The 27,304-nt window shown below is 34.8% G+C and overlaps 3 protein-coding genes across 3 annotated transcripts; 2 read left to right on the forward strand and 1 right to left on the reverse strand.

Moving 5' to 3' along the window:
• The first annotated feature begins 3,395 nt into the window (after window positions 1–3,395).
• Window positions 3,396–11,601, forward strand: LOC145594835 (sucrose-phosphate synthase-like). Its single transcript, XM_081651175.1, has 13 exons — window positions 3,396–3,818; window positions 5,531–5,620; window positions 5,825–6,066; window positions 6,220–6,283; window positions 6,405–7,097; window positions 7,264–7,380; window positions 7,543–7,674; window positions 7,843–8,019; window positions 8,757–8,810; window positions 8,899–8,961; window positions 9,050–9,979; window positions 10,515–10,642; window positions 10,990–11,601. The coding sequence occupies exons 1-13, from the start codon at window positions 3,609–3,611 to the stop codon at window positions 11,261–11,263; spliced, it is 3,174 nt and encodes a 1,057-aa protein (XP_081507301.1). The 5' UTR covers window positions 3,396–3,608; the 3' UTR covers window positions 11,264–11,601.
• Window positions 11,602–13,270: 1,669 nt separating this feature from the next.
• Window positions 13,271–18,108, forward strand: LOC145595067 (putative glycosyltransferase At5g11130). Its single transcript, XM_081651422.1, has 3 exons — window positions 13,271–13,448; window positions 16,754–17,114; window positions 17,437–18,108. Exons 1-3 carry the CDS (start codon window positions 13,285–13,287, stop codon window positions 18,106–18,108), a joined length of 1,197 nt encoding a protein of 398 aa, XP_081507548.1. The 5' UTR covers window positions 13,271–13,284.
• A 630-nt stretch (window positions 18,109–18,738) lies between these two features.
• LOC145596057 (F-box protein SKIP23-like) lies at window positions 18,739–20,007 on the reverse strand. The gene has a single exon (XM_081652489.1). The coding sequence runs from the start codon at window positions 20,005–20,007 to the stop codon at window positions 18,739–18,741; it is 1,269 nt and encodes a 422-aa protein (XP_081508615.1).
• Between the last annotated feature and the right edge of the window lie 7,297 nt (window positions 20,008–27,304).

The following is a 27,304-nucleotide window of genomic DNA, read 5'->3' on the forward strand; positions in this document are numbered from 1 at the left end:
AACCCCCAAATAATGAGGTGCAATATTCAGCCAACAAACTCCATAATTCACGCCCAACAAGTGCCATGAAACACGCCTCTTTAAACAGCTCACAAATTCAGCTTATTTGAAGCTTGGAAAACCGCTACTTCTAGATACTTTCTACAAGGTTAATTACACTAAGTGAAGTGCAACCCCTTGTAAGAATAATAGGACCAAAACCGTGTAAAGGAGTAAAGAAAGACTTGGACAAAAATAATTCTTTATCACCTTGAACATGAACACCGTTTTGAACCTCTTCATCTTGGACAATTGACCCTTGACTAACTTGAACATGATCATTAGAGTCTTGACCATATTGTATTCTACAAGGTCACACAGCATATTGTATTGTTTGTATCATGATATAGGCTAATGGCCAAAATCAAGTGATGGACAGATACCTCAAATTATTGTGTATAACTAATTCATTGATTATTACCTTAATCTATAGAATATTTACATCGCATCTTCAAAGTTGTGATAAACTAACTATTTCATTAGAAGATGTTGATGGGACATGGGGATATGATTATATGAGACAATATGAATGTCATTGTGTTATTGGCTTTAACCTACCAAGATATTTTCTCTTTCATTACATACTTCACTATATGTTTTTTTTTTTTTTTTGGGTGGGAGATTAAACTTACGTACAATACTCTACCTAACGTAAGCTAACTTGGGAAGATTATGAAAATCCAGCTAAATTCTAAAAGTACTCATTTTTGGAAATTCTCTACTAAAAAGGAATAACATCTTTGGAGCTATGGATGTACTCTCTAATGAAATTAGTGGTTACATTACTTACATATGTCAATATATGGTGATTTTAAATTATGAAAGGTTTTTCTCGAATGTAAATATCTAACAAATGATCAAAGCAGCTAACAACTAAAAGCTAATTGTCAAACAGGACTATTATATTACATTATCAGGGGAATTGAAGTATCAGAATCGAGGTCTAGATGAGGCAAAGTTTTAGAGATAGAAAGCATAAGCTACTTTAGTTTTACAAGAAATATGAGCATGGTTTGACAGAACATCTTTATATATTTATTATAACGAATTATTCTGTTACATGTAGCTCCATAATGTTGAAAATACTCCTCAAGATTTGGGAACTACTTTCTGGTGCACCAAAAAGACAAGCAGCTAATCAATGTACTTGGTATATATCATTGTTTTTCAAAAAAATACTTGGTATATATTAAAACAAAGGAACATTCCTGATTATGTTCGTTTTCAATTATGTCATTATTTTAAGCCAAGATAACTGAAATAGGAATATGAATACAGTACTTTTTATCAACTCAGCATATTAATTATTCTTGGTAGTTCACGAAGAATTTAAATACGTAAAAGTTACTAAGTTGTGATGAAATCTAAGATTAATTATGAACAATTTGTTTATGCCACTATATGTAGTCTACATACGAAGTATATAGTTAGCATCAATTGTATATCATAATCATTGTACATTAATATTATATGTACTTTTCACTGTCTCTTGTATGTTATATATGTTGGATACGATCATACGACCCACTACCACCAAAATAGGTCAATCTAATTTCTTAGAGAATGATTTAAAGGGGTTATAAACTAATGATTGATTTTAATTTTATGTGGTTTGATAAATTTTTTGTCACGAATAATTTTGACTACTCCTATGTTTGGTGTTGCCAATGCCAAAAAGTGGTTTGCCATTTGAAATAGAGGGTGGAAAATAAGATCAAGGAAACGAGCCATTATGTGAAAACAAAATAAGAAATTCATTTCATTTTTGTGCTAAGCTAACTCAAACACCAAAGTAAATATCCGAACATATGAAAACGAGCCATTATGTGAAAAACAAAATAAGAAATTCATTTCATTTTTGTGCTAAGCTAACTCAAACACCAAAGTAAATATCCGAATATATGAAAATATCTCTTTGTTTTATTGATTTAAATTATTGTCTATCCTTTCATTTTTTATCCAAAATAATAATGTACTTAGGGCCTGTTCATATTTACTGAATTGAGCTGAATTGAACTGAACTGAACTGAACTGATTGGAACTGAACTGAACTGAACTGAACTGAACTGAGCTGAAATGAATATTTTATGTGAGAGGGAAATTAAGAGCTGAACTGAACTGAACTGAACTGATTGGAACTGAACTGAACTGAACTGAACTGAAATTAAGTAAATGTGAACAGGCCCTTAGTCAAATCCCAAAAACCTAATCTAAAATTCTCTCCACATATATTAAAATCCTTTAATAGGGGAACGTGAACCCAATCCGTAAGATATGGAGTAGTAATATTCCCCATCTTTTATTTTTTTTAAAATTTATTTTAGTTTTAAAAAGTAATATTCTCCATCACATACCTAAAACAATAAGCCAAATAAAGTTATCGAAAACCAATTTACAATAAATTCTAAATCAGCCCCTTAGCAAGAGGGAAAAGGGAGGTCACAAAAATAACGAGAGCAAAAAAGCCATTTTTTATAACTTTGTTTTTAAGAAAATGACATAGTATATAGAAAAGGACATGCATGCCGACTTGCTTTCTATATTGTCTATCTATAACAGAAAGGTAAAACAAAATTTGATTGAGCGTCGCTACGCTCACTAGCTCGTTTTAGGTCAAGTTTGACTAACATATTTGTCAATTGTTATTGATTATTACAATAATATATATCTATGCAAATATGATATCTTAGAAATTTTCATTGATGTTATTCTGAAAGCATCTTACTTTGTAGTTTGTCCATACTACATGCATATACTTATAATATTTTAATTTATGATTAAGTAAATCATGATTAAAGTGAGACATGTAAATTGTGCAAAAGTCAAATTGTTGCCTCTAATAATCAATCTAAAGCAAAGGAATTAATCAATTTATACAAGTAATATTTACTAAAAACTTATGAAATATAATCTAACATTGTTAGAAATTATTTTATGTAGGCCTTTTAATAATTATCAAGTATAGAGGAATAACAACTTTTGGAGAATTTTAAGGTGTCTTTATTCAAGTTAAAATATTACTTAATTCATGTAATAGTGTCTTTTACTCAATCATCTCGGTGAGATTTGAACTAATTTAGTAGCCTCAAATTTACAAGACGAGTTATCCACCAATTCTATATAGAACTCATAAGAAGCCTAAAATCAACTAATTTTACCCAACACGCCAATAAAACACCAATAGGATCAAATGTTAAATGTATGATTATTATTATTATTATTATTATTATTATTATTTTATTTTATTATTTTATTTTATTATTATTTTTTTTTTTTTAACAATTTGATTTAACAAAATCACTATTTTTTCTTCACATTATTTAAGTAAGAGCTGTAAGACCGTTCCAGAAAGGGAATATTTGTAATTTTTTTTTCATCCCACTTTCTCTCTCCTACCCTACAATTCGCCACCTGTAGTTACGCCCTCATAACTGTCAATCCTCTCTTTCTCCTTTCTCTCTCTCCTACGCCATTTATTCATCCTCCTCCTTCTTCTTCTTCCAGAAAATTACAGACTTAAATTCAATTCAATTCAATTTCACAGAATTTTGATCTGAAATTGGAAAAAAATGGCGGGAAATGACTGGATTAACAGTTATCTAGAAGCCATTTTAGATGTTGGAGGTCAAGGTATCGACGCTTCTAATGGCAAAATGTCGTCGTCTTCACCATCTTCGTTGCTTCTTCGTGAACGGGGGCATTTTAGTCCTTCTCGATATTTTGTCGAAGAAGTTATTTCTGGGTTTGATGAAACCGATCTTCATCGCTCTTGGGTTCGCGTAATGTTTCTTTCTCTCTCCTCTTTTTTCTGATAATTCTCGTCGTTTTTATTCATTTATGTTTTCTTGACTTTGATTTTAGTTAGTTTTGTTTGATGAATCTCATATATTAAATTATTTGATTTTGTTTTTCTTTTCTAATTGCGTAATTGTGGAGTTATGTGGTTGGTTTGTAAATTGTAAGTTTATTGGAGTATTTTATTTATTTGATTTACGTGTTGTTGTATGATTAGCTATGATTGAGTGGTTTATTGATTTTTTTGAATTAATTATTTTAATGGGAATTGGAGTTTATTGAATTCAGTGAAAAAAGGTTGTTATTTTTCTACTCAGTATTTGTTTATATGAAAATTTACTTGGAGGACTTGGAACAAATTGTTAATTAGAGTGTTAACAAGGTCGAACCAAGATAGGGGTGTAAACGAGTCGAACCAAGTAGGGGTGTAAACGAGTCGAGCCCAATATAGGGGTGTAAACGAGTTGAACCAAGTAGGGGTGTAAACGAGTCGAGCCCAATATTGGGCTGATAGTGAAATGTTAATGTAATATTATTTATGATTGGACTTAATTGGAGCTCATTTTGTATGAGCTCTTACTTTGTTTGAGTTTAATTAATTTACTACTGAGTGAGCTAAAGGTTGTTCAAATGAGATCCCAAAATGGTCTTATTTTGAAGTTTATTATGCAAAGTAGCTTACACAATGATATAAATGTACAAGATCCTACCTGATAATTTATTTCTTGTTGGTATGAGTGTATGACTCACAATTACGGTTAAATTTCTTATTTTAACCAAAATTAGTAAGTGGGTAGTAAAAAAAACGGAGGTAGTAATTGATGCACAATTAAGCATCGAACTTAAAATTTGAACAGGTTTTACTAGAACTGTGTGGACTAGAATTGCTGATTGCAATGAAATGATGGATGTAATGCGTAATTATAGTCATCGATGTACAATTAACATACAAAAATGGAGGTAGTATTAGTAATTGATACACAATTACGCATGGAAAATAAAATTTGAATAAGCTGTTGCCAAAATTGTGTGGACTAGACTTGCTTTGTGCATTAAAATGAGGCACTGAAATCGTAGCAAAATCAAAATTTTTTTGGGTAAAATTTTAGTTTGCTTGGCAACGAGACCAACTTTAATGTGGATCACTATTTTGGGACGAGATAAGCTAATCACAGAAATGAAAAAGCCAGAGTATTTCCAATATAGCATAGCAAGTTATTATAGAAGTATGAATGGTCATTGACAGAGATGACTGATGGCATTAGCTGAAAAATGGAACAAGTATTGAGGCATGAACGTAATAACTGTAATATAGATTTGATCTTAAATCAGGAATACTAACGAGCAGGGTTATACTTGGATGAGGTTTGGAAATGTTCTGCTGTTTTCACTGGCTTTATGTTACTGTTGGTTGTCAGAAATCAAGAATTTTGTTTTCCCCTTCTTCTTTTAAACATTGGTTTGTAGTATGACTTTTTTCATAGAAATAATCTGTGTTGTTTTTTTATGTAATTATTTGCTTCTCCTCCTCCCTCTTAAAATTATGTCGATGCGTATTGATTTTTTTTAGTTTTGACTTGTGGAGTTGTGGTAGTATATTGTAGGATAAACTTTTATTTTCCTTTATCTTGGATTTGAATGTTTGTGGTTACTAGTTTGGCATTCTGAAGATTTCAGTGTTTCCCTGTTTGTATAGGCTGCATCAACTCGCAGCCCTCAAGAGAGGAATACACGGTTGGAGAATCTGTGTTGGAGAATATGGAACTTGGCACGCAAAAAGAAACAGGTACTATTAATTTGCACTATTGTGTTAGTTACCAAGTATTAGAATAGAGGGCCTTAGGGATATGCAGGTAAATGTTCTTCACAAATGAGTTTTTATTGGCATATATATTAATTTTGCTTTGCTACATGTGCAATTGATGTCAGTTCCGGATGGCTTTTTCTGCTGCCGTTATTTTTCTGCTTCTCATATGCAATTTGTATGTAGATCGAGGGAGAGGAAGCTCAGCGTGTGGCTAAACGCCACGTGGAACGCGAAAAAGGTCGCAGGGAAGCTACTGCTGATATGTCTGAAGACTTGTCAGAAGGAGAGAAGGGAGATACTGTTGCTGATATGTCATTTGCTAGTGATAACACTAAAGGAAGAATGCGTAGAATAAGTTCGGTGGAAATGATGGACAATTGGGCTAGTACCTTTAAAGAGAAAAAACTCTACGTTGTGTTAATAAGGCAAGAATAGAGATACATGGTTGTTTAGCTATGTTTTATTCATATCTATTTTGATAGATTTTCTCTAGAACATATTTCTTTCAGGGCTGAGTTAGATTGAAATACTTGTGATTCTTGTTAGTTTATTGTTTTTAACAATCAATGTTGTTGCAGCCTTCATGGGTTGATACGTGGGGAAAATATGGAACTTGGTCGCGATTCTGATACAGGTGGTCAGGTAGCTTTTGCGTTTTATTCTAGCATTTTTTTTCATTTTGACCTGTTGTCTGCATATAATAATGTTGACTGGAAGATTTATATGTGGTCTGACATGATATGTCATCATGATTGGTACTCAGGTAAAGTATGTAGTAGAACTTGCAAGGGCACTTGGGTCAATGCCTGGAGTTTACCGCGTTGATCTACTGACAAGACAGGTTTCAGCTCCAGGGGTAGATTGGAGTTATGGTGAACCAACTGAGATGTTGTCTCCAAGAGAGATTTCAACAGAGCAGCTTGGAGAGAGTAGTGGTGCTTATATTATCCGCATACCATTTGGGCCAAAGGACAAATATATAGCAAAAGAGTTACTTTGGCCATACATTCCAGAGTTTGTCGATGGTGCACTAAGTCACATAAAACAGATGTCCAAGGTTCTTGGTGAGCAAATTGGTGGTGGATTGCCTGTTTGGCCAGCTTCAATCCATGGGCATTATGCTGATGCTGGAGATTCTGCTGCCCTTCTATCTGGTGCTTTAAATGTGCCAATGGTTTTTACTGGTCATTCTCTTGGACGAGATAAGCTTGAACAGCTGTTGAAACAGGGGAGACATTCTAGGGAAGAAATAAATGCTACTTACAAAATAATGCGACGCATAGAGGCTGAGGAGTTGTGCATTGATGCCTCTGAAATAATTATCACCAGTACTAGACAGGAAATTGAAGAGCAGTGGCAGCTCTATGATGGATTTGATCTAGTTCTAGAACGCAAACTAAGAGCTAGGATGAGACGTGGTGTGAGCTGTCATGGCAGATTTATGCCCCGTATGGCTGTGAGTGTTCATTACCTTTTTCTTTTTATGACTTTCTTTCTGGAATGATCTATAAGACTATCTACATAGACATGCAGTTATCTGTTGTTTTTTTTAACCCTCTACGTGGCTTCTTTTTTTTGTGCTTATTTATCATAATTATAATGGAGGTTTTGTAATCATTCAGAGAATTCCTCCTGGCATGGAATTTCACCATATCGCTCCAAATGACGTTGATATGGAAGCTGACCTTGATGGACATAAAGATAGCAATGCCAATCCAGATCCACCCATATGGTCTGAGGTCAGTGGAGTGTTTCTGTGTAATAACTCACTAAGAGATTTATGTCTTAGCTTTTTCTTCTTTTTAAGTTGGCTAGTGTTTTGTTTTTAGTAACTTGCTATGCAGTTTGGGTGGCTTTGACACATGGGTAATCTGCATCCTTCTGACCCTATCTCTTGGCAGATTATGCGTTTTTTTACAAATGGGCGCAAACCAATGATACTTGCTCTAGCCAGGCCAGATCCAAAAAAGAACCTTACAACATTAGTCAAGGCTTTCGGTGAGTGCCGTCCATTGAGGGAACTCGCAAACCTGGTATGCCTATCTGATCTTATTGTCTCTTTGTGTGTATCATAGGGCATCTGACTTCATAAGTTCTTTAAAAGAATTGCTTGTTACATTAGGCTAAGTAGGCTAATAGATTATTATGTCCACCTCAGAAAGAGTGTTGTGTAATTCTCTCTTTTCTTCTTACTCTTTCAGACTTTGATTATGGGAAATCGTGATGATATCGATGAAATGTCTGCTACAAATGCATCTGTCCTGATATCTATCCTCAAATTGATTGACAAGTATGATTTGTATGGTCAAGTGGCATATCCTAAGCACCACAAGCAGTCTGCTGTTCCTGATATATATCGTCTGGCTGCCAAAACAAAGGTACTAGAATTTTCAGGTGAAGAGAGTATGTACCATATTTTAAGTTTTAGTGAAAGACATCAGAACCACAATGTCTGTTTATCTAGCTCTTAAGTAGCTGGCATTTGTTGCCAATGGGCTTGGTGTTGGTTTTAGTCTTGTTCTTAACCTTTTAGACATGCTTCCATGGGTTATCAATTTAATGAAGAGTAACTGATTATAAGTAACAAGGAAGCTTGCAATGAATATTTAATTTGATATTTCTTTCATCAGTTGTCCCTTTTTCCAGACAGTAACTGTAACATTATACAGCGCAAAATGATTGTTTACCTTTTGAAAATGATCTGGCCATAGCATTATGCTTAAGTTTCTTCCATAGTATTTACTTTTTTAGGAAATAGTCGTCACATTCTTCCTATCTCTCATGCTTAAGGATATATTTATATTTAATATAATTGAGCCATTCCCTTTTGTTTTCATCACTCGGTATATGCATCTTGGAAAGTCCAATCATAAACTACTACAAATATGTTCTCTCTATTTAAATTAGCATGATGGATGATTATTTTCAACAAAGGGAGTATCATTTGGATTGAGTCATGGTTACATGGATGGTAGGGCCTTATATATGCTGAAGCATTTTGAGTCTAGATTCTATGTCTAACAAGGCTACTTTCATGGCATACTGAAGCTAAGTAATTCATGCTGGTCATTCTTACAGTCATAATGATTTTATCCCACTTTTTGGTGTTTTGTAGGGTGTGTTCATCAATCCAGCGTTTATTGAACCATTTGGACTGACTCTAATTGAGGTGCTGTTTTAATCATTTTTTGAAAATTTACAGCCATAACTTTATTCTATTAGCAGTTGATTTCTTAATTTTTTTTTCCATTGTGTAGGCTGCTGCCTATGGTTTGCCAATTGTCGCAACAAAGAATGGAGGCCCTGTTGACATTATTGGGGTCAGTTAATTTATAACGCTTAATGTGGTTATATGAATACTGGATGTTGATAGCTGTTTTTCACTAACTACTTGTGGATTGATTTCAGGTTCTGGACAATGGGCTTCTCATTGATCCTCATGATCAGCAATCTATTGCTGATGCTCTCTTGAAGCTTGTAGCAGAAAAACACCTATGGATGAAGTGTAGACAGAATGGGTTGAAAAATATTCACCTCTTTTCATGGCCAGAGCACTGTAAGAATTATTTGTCCCGCATAGCCAGCTGCAGACCTAGGCAACCAAATTGGGGAAGAATCGATGAAGGATCTGAAAATTCAGATACAGATTCATCCGGTGATTCTCTGAAAGACATTCATGATATATCTTTGAACTTAAAGCTTTCACTGGATGCTGAGAGGACTGAAGGAGGCAACAGTTTTGATGATTCACTAGATTCCGAAGAAGCTGCAGGAAATGCAAAGAGAAGAATAGAGAACGCAGTCTCAAAATTGTCAAAGTCAATGGATAAAGCACAGGTTGATGTTGGTAATCTAAAGTTTCCAGCTATTAGGAGGAGAAAGTGTATATTTGTCATTGCTCTGGATTGTGATGTGACTTCAGATCTGCTTCAAATTATAAAGAATATTATTTCTATTGCTGAAGAGCAAAGAGTGACAGGATTTATTGGAATTGTACTGTCAACATCTATGACCTTATCTGAGGTTAATTCTCTTTTGGCTTCAGGAGGCTTGAAGCCTACAGATTTTGATGCCTTCATTTGTAACAGTGGCAGTGAACTTTATTATCCATCTATGGGCTCTGAGGATAGCTCATCAGAGTCTCCGTTTGTATTAGATCAAGACTACTATTCACATATTGACTATCGCTGGGGAGGAGAAGGTTTGTGGAAGACTTTGGTGAAGTGGGCTGCTTCAGTCAATGAGAAAAAAGGAGAGAATGCTCCAAATATTGTTACCGCGGATGAATTTAGCTCTACAACTCATTGCTATACATTTAAAGTGAATGATTTCACTTTGGTAATTTCTCTAACTCATACTATAAAGAATATACACTGCTTTTGCTTGATACTATGAAGAATATACATTGCCTTTACTCTTTTTTCTTTCTTTACATATGTGTCTTTTGGGGCATTGCTTAGGAAAATTGTATAATGCACTTGAACAGTAATGCTTTTAGATGTTCTGTGGAGCTATGTTTACGCAGAGCTTGGACTGCAGTATATACCTCTATCAAACATGAAGCTTGAGATATTCTTGTTATGAAATTATTGTTCAAGTCCAGAGTTCCTGCCTTCTGTTCATCTGTTTAAGTAGTTCCTACTTTGACCATGGTGAAATTTCATGCAGATTTGGTCGAGTAGAAGGCAGTTAAAGTCTTTCTTATATTTTGATGTTTTCTGCTAGTTTTTATATATCCCAATTCTTATCAGAAACTGAAGTGAAGTGTTTGGCTGCTTCAGTTCTTATTTCACTGTTCAAGCGTACATGGCCATTGTCCTTTACATTGTTTCATGTTGTATAATAAAAATCTTTGACCTGTCTCAATTTGCAGGCACCCTCTGCTAAGGAGATTAGGAAAATGATGAGGATCCAGGCTCTTCGATGCCATGCGATATATTGCCAAAATGGTACCAGATTGAATGTGATTCCTGTATTGGCCTCCAGATCCCAAGCACTAAGGTATGCAGATAAAGATCTCTCTTTCTCTCTTTTTTTTTTTTACTCAGAGTCTAATGCCTCCAGATCCCAAGCTCTAAGGTATGCAATTAAGGCAATAGGCATATTATAAGCATTTTGTAGTCACAGAGTTCATCTCTGCTTGCTTGATCTACTGGAAGAGAGACTTGACTTGTTAGTTGTTAGACTTTAGTTTCGAAAAATTGTACATTCTTCCCTTGATTGAATAGCATATTTTTCTAGGCCTTGTTTTTTTGTCCAAATTTGTTTTTTTTATCACACCTGCATTACTTGCAACAACTTAAATTTCTCATTCACTCACTAAAAAGTTCTCTATGATATATGAGCAGATACCTCTATATGCGTTGGGGAGCAGAGTTGTCCAATTTTGTGGTTTTTGTTGGTGAATCGGGAGATACTGATTATGAAGGCTTGTTGGGTGGAGTCCATAAGACAGTTGTATTCAAAGGCATTTGCAGTAGCGCTAGTAGACTTCATGCCATCAGAACTTATCCTTTGGAGGATGTTATGCCTGTTGACAGCCCCAACATTATCCATACTGGAGGTTGTAACCTCGACGACATAAGAGAGGCTCTAATCAAGCTTGGTGGTTTAAAAGCATAGGAGATAGTCTTCAAGACATAACTATACTGATTTTGAGACACCACATTTTACAAATCTTCCTCAGTTTCCATATTAATACTTTGCTGATTATATTTCTGCTGCATATATTGCTGGGAATCAGTCGGTTGAATGTTTTCCTCAACTTGTATATCTTATTCATTTTGTTGCATCAATTTTTTTTTTTCCTTTCTAGTTTAGATAGGGCTGGAAGCTATCATAAGGGCAGTAAGAAGAGACTGTCAAGTTTCTGTAAGCTGTACTGTACAATCTGAAATACAATTTTCAGCATGTTCTCATATGGACTAATTCTTATATACGCGTATGTTACATTTGTTCTATGTTCAGTTTTTCATGAAAATAATCAGGGACCAAACACGGAGTTGTAGCAGAACTCAGAAAGAGGATAGAAAAATGCTTGTTTAGAATTGCAAAATTGTCACTTCTGAGTTTTGACAATAGTGGCATTTCCTTGTAAGTACACTCTTCGTGTGTTGATTCTCAATAACTCCGTACTCCACAATTATACGGAGTATTTGTTAATTGTACTGCCTTGATACATGTCCGATAACTCTAGCTAGTTTTACGAAGTCTATACGGAGTATAATTCCGAGTACTCCGTACAAAATATGCCGTTAGTATTAGTATGGTTGCATGGGATGTTATTTGAGTAACGTTGGTAAGATTTTCCGTCTATCATTCCTGAGATCCTGACACATAATTCTGCATATTTCATACTTCATACAAGTACTTTTAAGAAGTTCTGTACAATTGTTTGCATAATAAAAAAAACAAGTTCTATAATTGTCACTTTTAAGCCGTTACTACTACTACTTGCACCACATTTAATGAACTGATCTGAATATTTTGTGAGAGAAGGAAATTAGGAGCTGAATTGAACTGAGCTGAACTGAACTAAAATTAAGCTGAAGTGAACAGGCCCATAATTCTTCTGTTTTCTTATAATTGCACGATAAACTATTTTTTTTCTTCTTCTTATTTTTTGTGTTTTCCCTCTTAATTTTCATTATCCCTTATTTGATTTCTGCGACCAGAGTTGAATATTGAAGGGAATATTGGGCGAGCTTTTTAATTTTTTAATAATTTATTTTTTTGGATATGAATACAGTTAGGTTTAGTACATAAGGGGGAGTGGTGGGGTTCAAAATTTATTTTTTTTTAAAAAAAATTGGGTCAAAGTTCTCTTATTTATCTCGTCAAAAAAAAAAATGTTCTCTTATTTACGCAATAATTATCGTTTTTACCTACTAAAATAAATAAAATACTATCGGTTTCTCTTGATAATTATCAAAAAAATTGGGTTTAAAAAAATAATAGAGTAACTAACACAATCGCATCACAAGGACTAATAGCTCATCATATAGAACCCTACGAGTACTAATAAATATTCTATCACTCCAAAAGCCCAAATATCCTCTCAAAATAATCATATTATCAAAAAAACAAAGTATATACGTATACATCTACTTTTCGTCACTCCTTTTTCTCTCATAACCTAATTATTCATCTCTTTTACCATATGATCATACTTAATTTATCATAATTAAGCCATTAATATGGCTAAGTGCACCACAACTTTGTCTTTCACGTACATAATTTACATCTTTTTCTTAATCATCTCCTTCTCTTTTTCTACCAATCTCAATTTCTCACATGCTTCTCCGGTAAGTTTAAAGCTTCTCTATTCCTTTGCTTATTCTAGTTTATTTATTTTATTTATCTATTTATTTCGGATTCGGGAATGGTATTCTATATATTCTTCGTCACAAGTTTTAGTCATCACATTACAAAAATCATGAATTACATTATCAATGTGACTATTTAATTCAAATTGCGGGAGTAATCCAGGGAATTGAATAGCTTGTGGCAAGCATGTTATATTTTTTGCACCAAACAATGTAGTTTTTTTTACTTTTTTTTTTTTTTTTTTTTTTTTTTCCAATTTGACCTAATACTTTTTTTTTTTTTTTTTTTTTTTTTTTTTTTTTTTGCTTTGTATATTTATGGTAAAGGTTGATTATAATGGGTTGGGAAAAATTGAAGAAGGGTTAGCAAGGGCAAGGGCAGCAATTCGACAGGCGGCTCGAACTCGAAACTATACATCATACATTGAAGGGAGCTTCCTCCCTACAGGAGTGGTTTACAAGAACCCTTATGCACTTTATCAGTTAAGATCTTTCCTTTCAAAAATATCATGATCACAATATATTATGATAATTAAATTATATTCGTTTAAATTCTTATTGATTATTAATTTGGAAAATTAGTAGTGTAAGTGGAGAGGTAATTAATTCTTCATTAATTTAATTATGAGATGATTAGATTTATTAAATAGTTTGATTATCAATAAATTGATGATAATGCGTGATTTGGAATTAGAGTTTAGTAGAAACTAAAGCATAGTACTAAGTCAACTCCTAGTGAATCACTGAATATATTGTTGAACAAAGATTTTCAGAATTTTTAGCTAATTTCATCCGTTTACCCATTCTAATTATTTTTTATGATTTAAAATCAACCTAATTTTCATACGATTCTTTAGGAATCCATTAAAATAGCAAGCTAAGATATAGTGTCAATTGTTATTTTTATAGGAATAATATCATTCTTCTTGTTTTGGAGGGGGGTGTTGAAGAATGAAGGGTATAAAACTTGAAACACTTAACGTGTGTTTCTCACCTAATTAACATGCTAGGTAGCTAACACTTTTTGAATCAACATAAATATCTTTTATACAACTAAGTAAAGATTGATGTATACTTATTAAATGAGCTACATACTACTACGAGAGAAACTCTACTTAGTTAAAACTTGATAATGATGGAGAATGTATCGATCTCACCTCCAAAAATTCGATAAAAGACGTCTCCCATACCTTTTTTCCACTCCCCTCTGAGAAAAAAATTCCATATTAGGTAAAACAATTATAGAAAAGTATTATCAAAATTGATAGGCCGAAGAAAGTGTGACATATAGAGTATAATTTTAATTCCAAACTCGGTTACTATTTGAATCCTTGCTTCCCGAACGTCTCTACTAGGCCTACTACATGTCAACATTTATCCTACAATATATTTCTAGCCTATTTTTATGTATAAAATTTTAATTTGATGTAATTAATATCCTAGCTAGGATGCCTAGGAAGTATGGGGGCACATATTATGGGCAGTCGAGTACCCTAATAAACAAGCTAGGTCAACAATTCTATACTTTCGTTGCTATATACAGTAAATGTAGATGCCAAAGTAGTGCTGGTTACCATAGTTACGCTTTTATAGGCTTTATTTCACTTATTTTCCAATTTAAGTAACTACCACTATCCCACGACCCCCCACTAAAGCCATAATACTTGACTTTGCAACAATTACAAGGGTTTGTTGATTACTATGATTAACTAGGTTAGGTCCCGTGCCATGCACGGTATATCTTAATTTTCATCATTAAATAACATTATTTTTAATTAAAAAATTTCTAAAACTATTGTGAGCAAAATTTTACCAAAAAATAGTTATTTTCTTCTTATTTCATGTCTTTACAAAATTTAAATACTTGTATTAATATCACGTGAAAGAGTTGTTTAGTACTTTAGTCGAATGAGTATATTAAAATTATGTCGAATGACTGATTTTAAAAACGGTCGGTAATTAGCGACTGTTTTTATAATCATTCGCTAACATTCATTTTATTGACTAATTTGTTGCCCGTCATTTATATTTTTCAAAGACAAAATTGATGTATCCTTTTTATTTTTTACAATTAATCAAAGAAGTATGTATAAAATTATATAGGTTTTTTTTTTCTTCCTAATTTAGTAATTATTCTTGTCTAGTAAATTCTTAAGATTATATATTCTTAAAAAAAATTCACAAAGATTGCATTTTTTAAAAATAATTATATGGTAATGTTGCCAAAACTCATACCTATAATAGTTGTGAACCCATCTATAGAATGTAAAAGATCTTTAATTATTTTATATGGTTAATTATGACAATTATTATTGTATATAATAATTTCCTTAAATATAAAAGTTTTATAAAATGATTGTTTTTTTTTTAAAAAAACAAAAATACTAAGGACACACCAGAAATTGACACGTGTCATTGCTGGTGTGTCTTTTAGTATATAGTTATTGATTGATGATTCGAGTTTGGGTTTGGGTTTGGTCGACTTGACTCTATGAGCGCTTTTACATATGTGAACCATAGAGTTAATTTTAAAACAATCGAGATTCAGGAATACATTTTTTTATTTGTAATTATTTTTACGGTCCATATAAACTTGTCTATGTTCAATTCGGATGGATAGTGAGGAAATGATGAGCCTGCTTAATATTATATAAACTAGCTTTTGGACCCGTTCTACGCACGGGTTATGCTTAAGTTATAAATTTATTTGAAACTTTACAAATTATCTTGTCACCGAACAAAAAAAAACCCTTTGCAAATTATTTGAATGAATTTATTTTATCGTCTTTTGACATATTATAATATTTTATGAATTAGTGGTAATAGACTAATAGTTGTAGAAAAAATGGCTTAAAATCGTAAAATCATATCTTTATCGCATGATATATTAATCAACAATTTTTATAAAAATCTACTTTGTAAATACCAAACACTTATTATAATTTTACAATTTTTACAACAAATGTGAAGGCATGATATTCTTCTTTAGTCTTTACCAATATATGTCTCTTATATTGCGCTTAATATCTTCAAAATTAAAGCCCCATGACACACAAACAATGTATCCTATGGAATTTCCATAGTATTCTTGCCACCTCAATATTTCCCTTTTCAATCATCATCCTCATTGTTGTAGAAATTTCACATAGAATTTTGAGAGATAAACTAATTTTTTAGTTTTTGAAACTTAATGAGTGTGAAAAAATCTTTATTGAAAATTTGTATTTATATAAGAAGAGGGGAAGATAAGGGGTCAAATTAAAGAAATGAATTATGAATGTAAATAAATTGAATTGATAGATGGAATAATGAGAAGAGGAGAAGATTTAGGAAATTTAATTTGTTATTGAATTAAAATAAAGATTACAAAATATAAAAGTTATTGAGAAATAAAGGGGGAGATGAAGAGAGAATTTCTTTGAAAACATAAGGAGGGAGAATGAATAAAGAAAGGTGAGAAAGAATGATGACATGTGTCAATTTTGGTTTGTGTTTTTAAATACTAAGTATAGATATAGATTTGTTGATTAATATCCCTAGCTCTAGGATAATAATGTGCATATTAAATTATGTAAAAATTAGTTAAATTGAACCCATATTTTATTTGAACGACCAATGCTCTATTTGACTCGTGACAATTTTGAACAAAAAACTCTTGTAGTTAGCTATCATGCTAGACTCATTATCACCTCTATATGTGCCTAATTTATTCTACATGTCGTATAACAAACCAATTGATCATACATTTATGACATATTTCTAATATTTGCATGAACATGAAATTCAGGAGCCACAAAGAAATGGAGAAAAGATTTAAAATTTTCACGTACAAGGAAGGTGAACCACCACTCTTTCACCGCGGTCCTATGAATAACATATACTCCATTGAAGGACAAATGATCGAAGAGCTAAATTCAGCCGATGACAAAAGCCGGTTCATAACTCACAATCCTAATGAAGCCCTAGCTTTTTTTGTTCCAGTGAGCATCACATCCATCATTCGATACGTGTACAGGCCATATACGAGCTACTCTAGGGACCGAATGCAAAATGTCGTGGCAGACTACATTCGAGTTATATCAGAGCGTTATCCTTATTGGAATAGAAGCAATGGTGCTGATCATTTTCTCATTTCTTGTCATGATTGGGTATGGCTTTTTTTTTCCCCTTAAATTGACAACTTTACAAGAATTGCAGGGTATGTTTGTCCATAATTTTTTCTATTTCTATTAATAGTAGTGAATCATTAGACCTAATGTGCCTAGAAAGTATTTCCATCACTAATTATGATGCACGTCTTAAATGAGTTCAATATAAGCTAATTTTTTACGACTCATTATGTTATTTCCACTGACTATACTTGTAAAAATGTTACTGTCAAAGTAGAAATAACATTTAGTGACAGAAGCGTACATAGTTTCTTTGGAACTTAATGATTATGTTTTTTTTATTTGGAATTTTTTGTTTCAGGCACCAGATGTTTCAGCAGCACATCCGAATCTCTTCAAGCACTTCACACGAGTCCTATGCAATGCCAATGTATCAGAAGGCTTCCGCCCTTCACGTGATGTCTCACTCCCTGAACTTCTCATCCCTTGGGGTACTCTTGGCCCTCCTATGATCAACCTAACACCTCGTAAACGTCGAGTTCTAGCCTTCTTTGCTGGCGGTCCTCACGGTAATGTTCGTAAGAGTCTCTTTGACCATTGGAAGGACAAGGACAATTCTATCCAAGTCTTTGGGTACCTTCCTAAGGGTCAAAATTACACCGTCCTAATGGGACAAAGTAAGTATTGTCTTTGCCCTAGTGGGTGGGAGGTGGCTAGCCCAAGGCTAGTTGAGTCAATCTACACGGGTTGTGTACCGGTCATTGTGTCCGACAATTATACGTTGCCTTTTAGTGATGTGTTGGACTGGAGTAAGTTTTCAATTCATATTCCGGTGGCAAAGATCCCGGAGATCAAGAAGATTCTAGAAGGTATTTCGACGAAGAAGTATTTGATGTTACACAAGAGAGTGTTACAAGTAAGGCCACATTTTGTAATTAATAGGCCAGCTAAGCCTTTTGATGCTATTCATATGATTCTTCATTCAATTTGGCTTAGAAGGCTTAATGTTAAGCTAGGTCATGTTGTGATGTAAAATTCTATCAATTGTGTTGACGATCCTGTACATAGACGTAAGTCACTTAACACGTAATTAGTCTTTTTTTAAAAAAAACATAACACGTAATTAGTCTAATTACATATCATCATGAGTTATGAAGTTTGAATATATATAGTTATGTCATTTTGGTACTAACAATCTAAGGACTTTTTATCTATAAAAATTTAATACTCCGTACTGTCCAAAAAACAAATTGCACGTTTGTTGTTTTTTTTTTCACTACATATACTACATGTTAATTTTGATCAAATATTATAAAATATGATTATAAATTGCAATTAATATAAGAAAACAAAATTGAAAATAATAATCTCACCTTTAACACCAATCTATGAGACAATGATTAGTGTCGATTGAGAAAACAAAATTAAGTACAGTTTTTAAAACATGAAGATAAACACAAATTTGGAATAAGTGAAATGTACCCAGTTCAATATGACAATAATTAACATACCAACATCAGATTAAAGATTACACTGTAATAATAATTAGTACGGAGTACTGAAATTACAAAATTAATCGAAAGTTGATCCAAAACATTAAGGGTTTTTAAGATCAAATAGTTACCTGGCCTAGAAATTAAACTAGTATCAAGAACTAACAAAATTAAAAATTGGGGGAAAACCATATAGGAGCAAAAAACTCAGAAATTGTATCACCACCTTTATAAAATGGTGTAATTACTTTGGATGATATGTCAAACATACCGATATCATGGCCACGAGCTTCTTGACGTCCTTGGACGCAATAGTTATACAATTCATCGTCAACAAAGTAGATAGCATTCCGCTGGCAATTAGGAGCCATTGATATGTGAACAGCAGAAGCATAGTTATGACCTACAAATAACACAAAATCGCCCACATCCCCAACACACTTCCACCGCCGCTTATCAACCACATTATAAACATTGAACTTAATGGTACGATACCAGTTTCCGCATTCCAAAGGCATTCCGTAACCACCATACTCGCCCGGTTGTTGTGGACCTTGCTCTCTATGACGGATGACTGCAAGTAAATCACCGTTTAACTGCACCATATACAAAGTCCCACCACGCAAGTGACGCAACCCGTAATGAAATAAACCAGCAATAATTCTCACCGAAGGCAAGCTATAATAAGCCTTAGCCTCAACAGAAGTAGCAGTTAGAGTCGAATCTATATCAAAGTACGCAAATCTTCCGTCTGTATACAAAAGCAGCACTACTCCCTTCCAACACATTACTTGATGAACCTGTTTCATTGTTGTTGCTGATGTTAGTACTCGTGTCCATGCACGGTCTCCAGGCCGAGCAAACGATAAGTGATCACACGGTTGATGAATTACCATTACGGCAAAGTCATCAACGTTGTCGTTTCGAGACAGGTTCAATACAAAGATGTTACGTACAAAGTATTTCAGAATCCAACCATCATGATTATCATTATCATCATCATCATCATCATCATCATCATTTAGTGGGTGATCTGGCAAGATACTTAAGGATGGAAGACTTAGATGAGCTTTGGTAATAGGATTAAATAGCTGAATTTGTTGATCAACACCAAACATAACAATCCAACCGTATGATGAACCCCAACATCGTTTCTGAGGAAGCGTAATTTCGTAACACCTATTTTTGTTAATATTGAATATTTTCCTACAACTCGACTTCTCATGACTAGTGTCGTTATTACCCGGCTCAGGCTCGGCTAGCAGCAACCAAGGTGCTGTTGGTTTAAGAGCGCGACGACTCCATTCGGTTTTAACCATGGAGGAAGCATGGTTCCATGAATGACAAACCGCAGATAGATAAATAAAATCCTCAATAAAATCCAATTTCAGTGCTATTCCACCAAGGATATCAGAGGGCAGCGCAGACCAATCAGCCATCTACAGAATTAATCAATGAATTAAGAGCCTCAAAATCAAAATTAGAATAAAACAAGTTTGTTTTGTTTAATTCTATAATCTGTATAGAACAAAATCGAAGCCTCAATTGTTATTACTGAATAATTAATAAAACAAAGCAATCGGTATGCAACAGAACAGCAACTATTAAACAACTACTTTGAACAGATCTAAACAAATTAAGAAAATCAAAATCAAATTAATGTATGATTAATAAAAACCATGACAAACCTGACTTGTTAAACTGGAAACTCTAACTCTTATGTACTAAGGGCGCCGCTGATTGTATCTCTTAAGCTCTTACTTCGTACTTTGTTTTTTTTTTGTTGAGAAAGTGGGCACTTTGTTTTTTCTTTCTAATAGTGTATTAGATTTGTATCTGTTAAGCTCTTACTTTGTACTTTTTTTTTTTTTTCCTAATAGTGTATTAGATTTGTCATCATTACAATATTTATAGATGATTATAAATGTAAAGATAGGAATAAACCAATCAATTCTAGACACACAAGACTTTCCATTACCTAAACCAATAGTTCTTCTACACGGACTAGAATTAGCATAACAATTAGCCCAAAAGACCGCATAAACCCCCTTTTCAATTTTTCGTACTGCATTTGTTCCTAATAAATTGATAATTTAATAAGAATTATGTATAATTATTTTCCTTTAAAAAAAAAAAGTTATATTTATTATATAGGTTGCTTAATAAGTATGTATAATTTTTGGGTAAAAAAAAAAAAAAAGTAAATATAAATTTATCTTTTATAAAGATTGTTTCCATATTATGCTATCTTAGGTTTGATAGAATTGACACCAAAAACTCGTAGGAAAAAAAAAAAAAAAAGAAAGAAAGAATTGATACCAAAAAACTAGTCAAATTATTACTCTGTATAACTTCCGTTCCCCCAAACTTGTCAAAAATATAATCCGTAGTAATCTTAACTCTTTATTTCAATCTCAAGCATATCAACAAAAATATTCATCACACCATATAATTGACATACTCCATTCGACAAGAAATCAAAGGTGACAACTTTAGGAAGTGAGTAATATTTTTTGTGATTGAAAAAAAAAAAAAAATATATATATATATATATATATATATATATATATATATATATATATATATATATATATATATATATATATATATATATATATATATATATATATACATGGTCTCAAAAGTTGATAAATAATTAATCTCAAAAGTTGACCAAAACATTATTCAACTAATTAAGGATATAATTATAATTAAAATCCCTCAAAAAAAAAAAAAATAAAATAAAAAAATTGAGCTCGAAAAACAACAATTACACCGATTAACTTAACTAATCTCAAAATCAAAGACCGAATCGACAAAACAAATTAAAAAAAAGAACCATAAACAAGCAAATTGAAAGTACCTTATTTTTCTGTGTATAGAGTTCCCTTGCATTGAACGGGGAACTCTTTATTCTCTGACTCAATTGAATTGAAAGATAAACAGGCAACAAGCCTGCAAAAACGCACCAATATTATAATTTAAACAAAATACTTGAAGATCCAATTGCTCTTTATGTATATGAATTGAAGAAAAAAGCGAAAAAAAAAAAAAAAAAAAACGAAACATTAACCAATACTTTGAACAGATCTAAAGGATAAACTTAAAAATTAGGAAAGGAGATCGATGAAGAAAGAATAATATTTGTAATCTTACATTTTAATACAAAAATTGCTTAATCAGTTCTACCTTAATTTTTTTTTTTTTTTGAAACTTCAGTTCTACCTTAATAAATGTTCAGATTTTTTTTTTCTTTGGAAAGCATTAATTACAATGCTTATTTAATGTGAAGAATATCAATCAAATGTCATGTCATCAATCCCATTATATATTTAACTAGATGAAAGTCCGTGCGATGCACGGTTTTTTATATATAAATCTCAAGAAAATATATTTTCGAATTTTTTTAATTATTTGATTTATTTTACTATCTAATAATTTCAGACAAAAAACACATAATATTTTAATTAAAGTGTTATTGCCTATTACAAAAGTTTTTTTTTTTTTTTTTAAATGTAATTTATAATTCGACTTTTTTTTTATTGTTGTTTTGTATTTTATTGTGGTTGTTAATTATATGACTACTGAATTTAAAAATATGAATAATTGTAAATATGATATCTTTCAAATTTTTTTTTTGTAAATGTGATATTTTATCTATTACATATTGGGATAAAATCTTTGATATGAAAAGATATTTTTTTATTTTTAAATAATAAAAATCCTAAATCATTATTCGTTTTTTTTAAAAGATAAAAATATTTAAAAATAATAAAATCATGTATACTATTTATCTTCTATTTTAATAAAATCACCACCTTCGTCCACACCCATATCTCTTCCATATAATCAAAATGGATAAATAAAATATGTTAGCAAAAATAAAATTGATATAAAATTAATATTTATAGCCTTATAAAATAAATCAATATATATATATCTATCGGGAAGTGAAAAATTGTTGTGAAATTGATCTAAAAATTTTAATTGTACAAAATCAAATCTAGGTCTATACATTGAATTTTATCATCATCCTCAATTGCCCGAACAATAATATTTTAAAAAATTAAATCATTATTTTGTTGTCACTAACAATGTGTGCGATATTGCTTCTTATTTGTAATGATTGAAATATATCTAATGGCCTAAACTTTTCTTTCAATTTATTTTGAACGAAATTGTATAAAGTTGGCTTTAATTGTGTTTAGGGTAAAAATACCCCAGGTACGTGGCCCAATCTCATAGTGACACGTGGCCCAGTAAGAAGGCGACACGTGGCCCTATGAGAGTGTGACACGTGTTCACCTGACAGGGTGACACATGTCGGCCATCTTTAATACCCAAATACAACATCAGAAAGAGAAAAAGGCCCTGATGACCTCAGGCCCAAATCTCGAGAAACCCTTGAAAGCCGTAAAACGGCGCCCCCCTTGACACGTGGCGACCTCTGATTGCGCAGCTAGTCATGTCACGAAATCCTAGGGCATAAACCCTAGAGGGGCACATGTTCCCACTCCTATAAATACCCCAATCATTTATGATGGGAGGGGTGGATTATGACATAACATAAATATAGAGCACTAAAAGCTCCAACTTCTCTCTACTTTCTCTCTCTAGCCTTTTCCGGTTTCCGATCACTAACTTGATCGTCAGAGGCGAATATTCCGATCACCGGAATATTCGTTGTTTTGTAGGTGTCCGAGTCTCATTGTCAGCAGAGCGTGACCAGTATCCGAGGGAATCACAAAAAACCCTTAAACATTTGGCGCCGTCTGTGGGGATACTCGTCCGTTATGGCAATAGATGGTCAGACACCTAATTCAGGTCCTCGTCTAGGCGAGGACGGGTATGTAGAAGACATACGTACTACCATACATTCAAGCAATCCTTTGACTGCCTCATTTGAAGAGGCCGAACAACCTCCTGTTACCCCAGCTACTCTAATGGCCGAGCTGACTAAGCTCCGCAAGGAGTTGGCGGCTACCCAGCAAAAGGGGGGAGGAAGCACTTCCTAGAAAGCCAACAACAAGACTAACGCAACTGATGCTGGTAACACCCCATTCCGCCGTCCGCACGGAAGGTCTCCCCGAGTCCCACGGACCAACTTCTCTAGCCTGCTGGCGAAAACACAGTCGGCTGGGGGGAGGGGCAGACAACCGAAAAGAGTTGAGACTGAGCCGTCACAGCGTTTCAAGGACGTAAGGGATTACATTCGGCACAAGCAAAGGGAGAGGGCCGCATACTCTGACACGGCCTCTACCCCAACCATGCCGGATGAAGTCTCCAACCAATCTTTCTCCCAATACACCAACACGGCTGTTTCCAGCAGAAGTCAAGCTGCTCATACTATTACTCCCGTTCCAGTTCAGCCATCACAATATCAGCCCCCTCAAGTACTCAATGGGTTGATACAGCCAATTCCCCAAGTCTTTGGGCAATATGGGCCGTATGGTCAGATGTTCGGCCAGGCTCCCTACCTGGCTGGAACGTCCGCTCAGCCTTAGCCCATTGATTGGCAAATGCATTTGTTGAATTTGAGGGATAAGCTGCCTCCGTTTTCGCAAGACATACTAGCGTCCCCTCAACCAGCAAAGGTGAAGAGTGTACTAGTGGGTGCCTATGATGGCACGGGCAACCCAGAGGAGCACATTACCTCGTACAGGAACTTGATGTACTTGCAAAGTGTAGATGATGCTACATGGTGCAGATGCTTCCCGGCCACTCTCAAAGGGGTGGCCCAGGATTGGTTTAACAACCTTCCAGCTGGATGCATCAATTGTTTTACTACCCTCAGTTTGTTGTTTGTGGGAAACTTCTCATACAACATCCCACCAAGAAAGACAAGTCTCAACTTGGCAACAATTGTCCAAGGAAAGAATGAAGGACTACGCTCGTACGTTCAAAGATTTAACCAAGAAAAAGCCCAAATTCATAATCTTCCGGACGAAATGGCTTACTCAAAATTTCTCCGGGGATTAAGGCATAATGGTTTTAAGTTTGATTTGGTAAGAAAAAATATTCGGTCATACGCAGGTGTATTGCGGTAAGCCGAAGCCTATATTGAGGCCGCGGACTTTTATTCGCTCACCAAATCAGAACATCCGGCCAAGGGGGCTGAGAAGAAGCAATCTTCTCAGCAAGACTCGGCCGGCCGAAAGAGAGAAGGAAACAAAAGAAAAGAAATCTGGGTGGCTGATGACAAGCAACCCAAGTCAAAGAAAAGTAAGACGTACGAGCCTCAGTATGAGTTCAACAAGGATGGCTACTCCATCTTGATGGAGATAAAAGACAAGTTTGAGTTTGAGAAGCCTCAGCCTTTGAGAGGCTCGGCCCAGTACAGAAACAAGAACAAGTATTGTCATTACCACAAGGATGAGGGTCATGACACGAACGAGTGTATTAATCTGAAGAGGCTGTTGGATAAGTTGGCCGACAAGGTCTGCTGAAACCCTATGTGACCAAGTCCAAATTTACCTTCAAACGGATAGACAACACGTCCGAGAAAAAGCAACAAAGTGATAAGAAAAATGACAAGGAAGATGATGGGAATAGATTGATTCAGGTTTTGTGGCCGTGATATCAGGAGGCTTTGCTTCAGGCGGCCCTACCATGAAAGGAATCAAGCAGGACGCTCGAAATTTGTCAAATATGATGCAAACGGACGCCGTTAAGGCCGAGCCATTTCCTGAAGTGATCATAAGTGAGGCTGACCGTGGAGAGGTCAGGGCTTTGCACAATGATCCCATGGTCTTTGTCATGAAGATAACAAATTTGAAGGTGGGACGGATATTAATTGATACGGGGAGTTCGGCCGATATCATCAGCCTGTCTGCCCTAAGGAACTTAAGTTTCCCGGAAGATGCTCTTCAGGATATCACTCATCCCTTAGTAGGATTTGGGGGGAATATCATTCATCCGGTCGGACGGATTGACCTTTCCATCCGTTTCGGGCAGAAGGGAGAGGGAAGAGACATGGTCGTCCGCTTCCTTGTGGTCAAAGAATTGACCAGGTACAATGTCATCCTTGGACGTCCCACTCTGAATGCAGCCAAGGCGGTCATAGTGCCCCACCTAATGTTGCTGAAGTTTGAAAGGTCGGACGGAAAAATTGGAACAATTTAAGGAAGTTAGAAAATGGCTAAGGAATGTAATCAGCTGGCCGTGAAGCCAACAGCGTGCGGCCCAAAATCGTCTGAGCCAAAGGAAGAAGGAACCTCACTCCCAGCATACCAGGTCAGCCACAAGCGTAAGGCGGCCAGGGCAGAAGAAGCCTAGCAATTAATGACTGTCGGCCGGCCAGATGAGTTGAGGCCCCAGCCGGCCGGCAGCCACCAGGATATAGTGCTTGACTCCAACCACCCAAAACGGACAGTTAGTGTTGGCACTATAGCCTTGGGATTGCTTGGGGATGAGTTAGTTCAGTTGTTAAGAGAATTCAAAGACGTGTTTGCATTTGAAGTTGGTGAGATGCCAGGAATAAGTCCTGACCTGGCCGTGCACAAGTTGGCCGTGAACCCTCTGATAAAGCCTGTCCGCCAGAAGAAGAGGAATCACGGAGAGGAGAGGAATCAGGCGGCCGCAGCAGAGGTGAAAAAGTTGCTGGACGCCGGTTTCATTCGGCAATGCTTTTACCCAGATTGGGTGGCCAATGTAGTTCTTGTGAAAAAGCCGAATGAGACTTGGAGGATGTGCGTGGATTACACGGACTTGAACAAGGCGTGTCCTAAAGATAGCTTCCCCTTGCCTAAGATTGACCGTCTGGTTGACTCTACGGCCGGACACGCCCTAATGAGTTTCATGGACGCATACTCCGAATTCCATTAAATTCCTTTGTGGGAAGAAGATCAAGAGAAAACAGCGTTTGTGACCGAGCAGGAGTTGTACTGTTACAAAGTTATGCCATTCGGCCTCAAGAACGCCCCTGCTACATTTCAGAGGCTTGTTAATACAGTCTTTAGAGACCAGCTCGGCCGGAACATGGAGGCATACATTGATGACATGATTGTCAAGTCAAAAGAGCCGGCTGACCATCTCAAGGATCTACGAGAAACGTTCACCGAACTCAGGCGGCATAAGATGATGTTAAATCCAAAGAAGTGTGTATTTGGTGTTAAGTCCGGCAAGTTTCTCAGATTTTTGATTGATCAACGTGGAATTGAGGCCAACCCTGAAAAAATTCAAGCCGTCCTTGACATGAAGTCTCCAAGAACAATCAAGGAAGTGCAAAGACTGACCGGCTGTTTGGCAGCCCTTGGAAGATTTTTGTCAAGGTCAGGGGATAAGTGCCGTTACTTTTTTCAAACCATTAAGAAGAGAGCCATGTTCGAGTGGACAGAGGAGGCCGAGGAAGCATTCGTACAGTTGAAGAGTCACTTGCATACATTGCCTCGCCTCGTCAGTCCGCTCAGGAATGAGAAATTATACATCTATCTTACTATCTCTGAACATTCTCTAAGTGCTGTCCTTCTTGCTGAAAGGGACGGCCATCAGGTCCCGGTGTATTTTATCAGCCATGTACTTCATAATGCTGAGCTTAAGTACCCCCCAATTGAAAAATTTGGCCTGGCCTTATACATGGCATCAAAGAAGCTGCGGCCGTATTTTTTGGCACATTCAATTGTGGTCTATACAGACCAACCCTTGAAGAAGCCGTTCTCAACATTAGAGGCAAGTGGTCGCATGCTCAAGTGGGCCTTGGAGCTCAGAGGTTTTGACCTTGTGTTTGAACCAAGGAAG

Source organism: Chenopodium album, chromosome 19, assembly GCF_948465745.1.
Source record: "Chenopodium album chromosome 19, dcCheAlbu1.1, whole genome shotgun sequence".
Classification (NCBI taxonomy): Eukaryota; Viridiplantae; Streptophyta; class Magnoliopsida; order Caryophyllales; family Amaranthaceae; genus Chenopodium; species Chenopodium album.

Bases quoted from the DNA above. Each gene is read 5' to 3' on its own strand.
- LOC145594835 (XM_081651175.1), top strand. From the start codon at position 3,609: ATGGCGGGAAATGACTGGATTAACAGTTATCTAGAAGCCATTTTAGAT. The intron at 7,098-7,263 runs GTGAGTGTTCAT...GTAATCATTCAG, and splicing joins GATTTATGCCCCGTATGGCT to AGAATTCCTCCTGGCATGGA. The intron at 7,675-7,842 runs GTATGCCTATCT...TTACTCTTTCAG, and splicing joins TGAGGGAACTCGCAAACCTG to ACTTTGATTATGGGAAATCG.
- LOC145595067 (XM_081651422.1), top strand. From the start codon at position 13,285: ATGGTAAAGGTTGATTATAATGGGTTGGGAAAAATTGAAGAAGGGTTA. The intron at 13,449-16,753 runs GTTAAGATCTTT...CATGAAATTCAG, and splicing joins AACCCTTATGCACTTTATCA to GAGCCACAAAGAAATGGAGA. The intron at 17,115-17,436 runs GTATGGCTTTTT...TTTTTGTTTCAG, and splicing joins TCATTTCTTGTCATGATTGG to GCACCAGATGTTTCAGCAGC.
- LOC145596057 (XM_081652489.1), bottom strand. From the start codon at position 20,007: ATGGCTGATTGGTCTGCGCTGCCCTCTGATATCCTTGGTGGAATAGCA.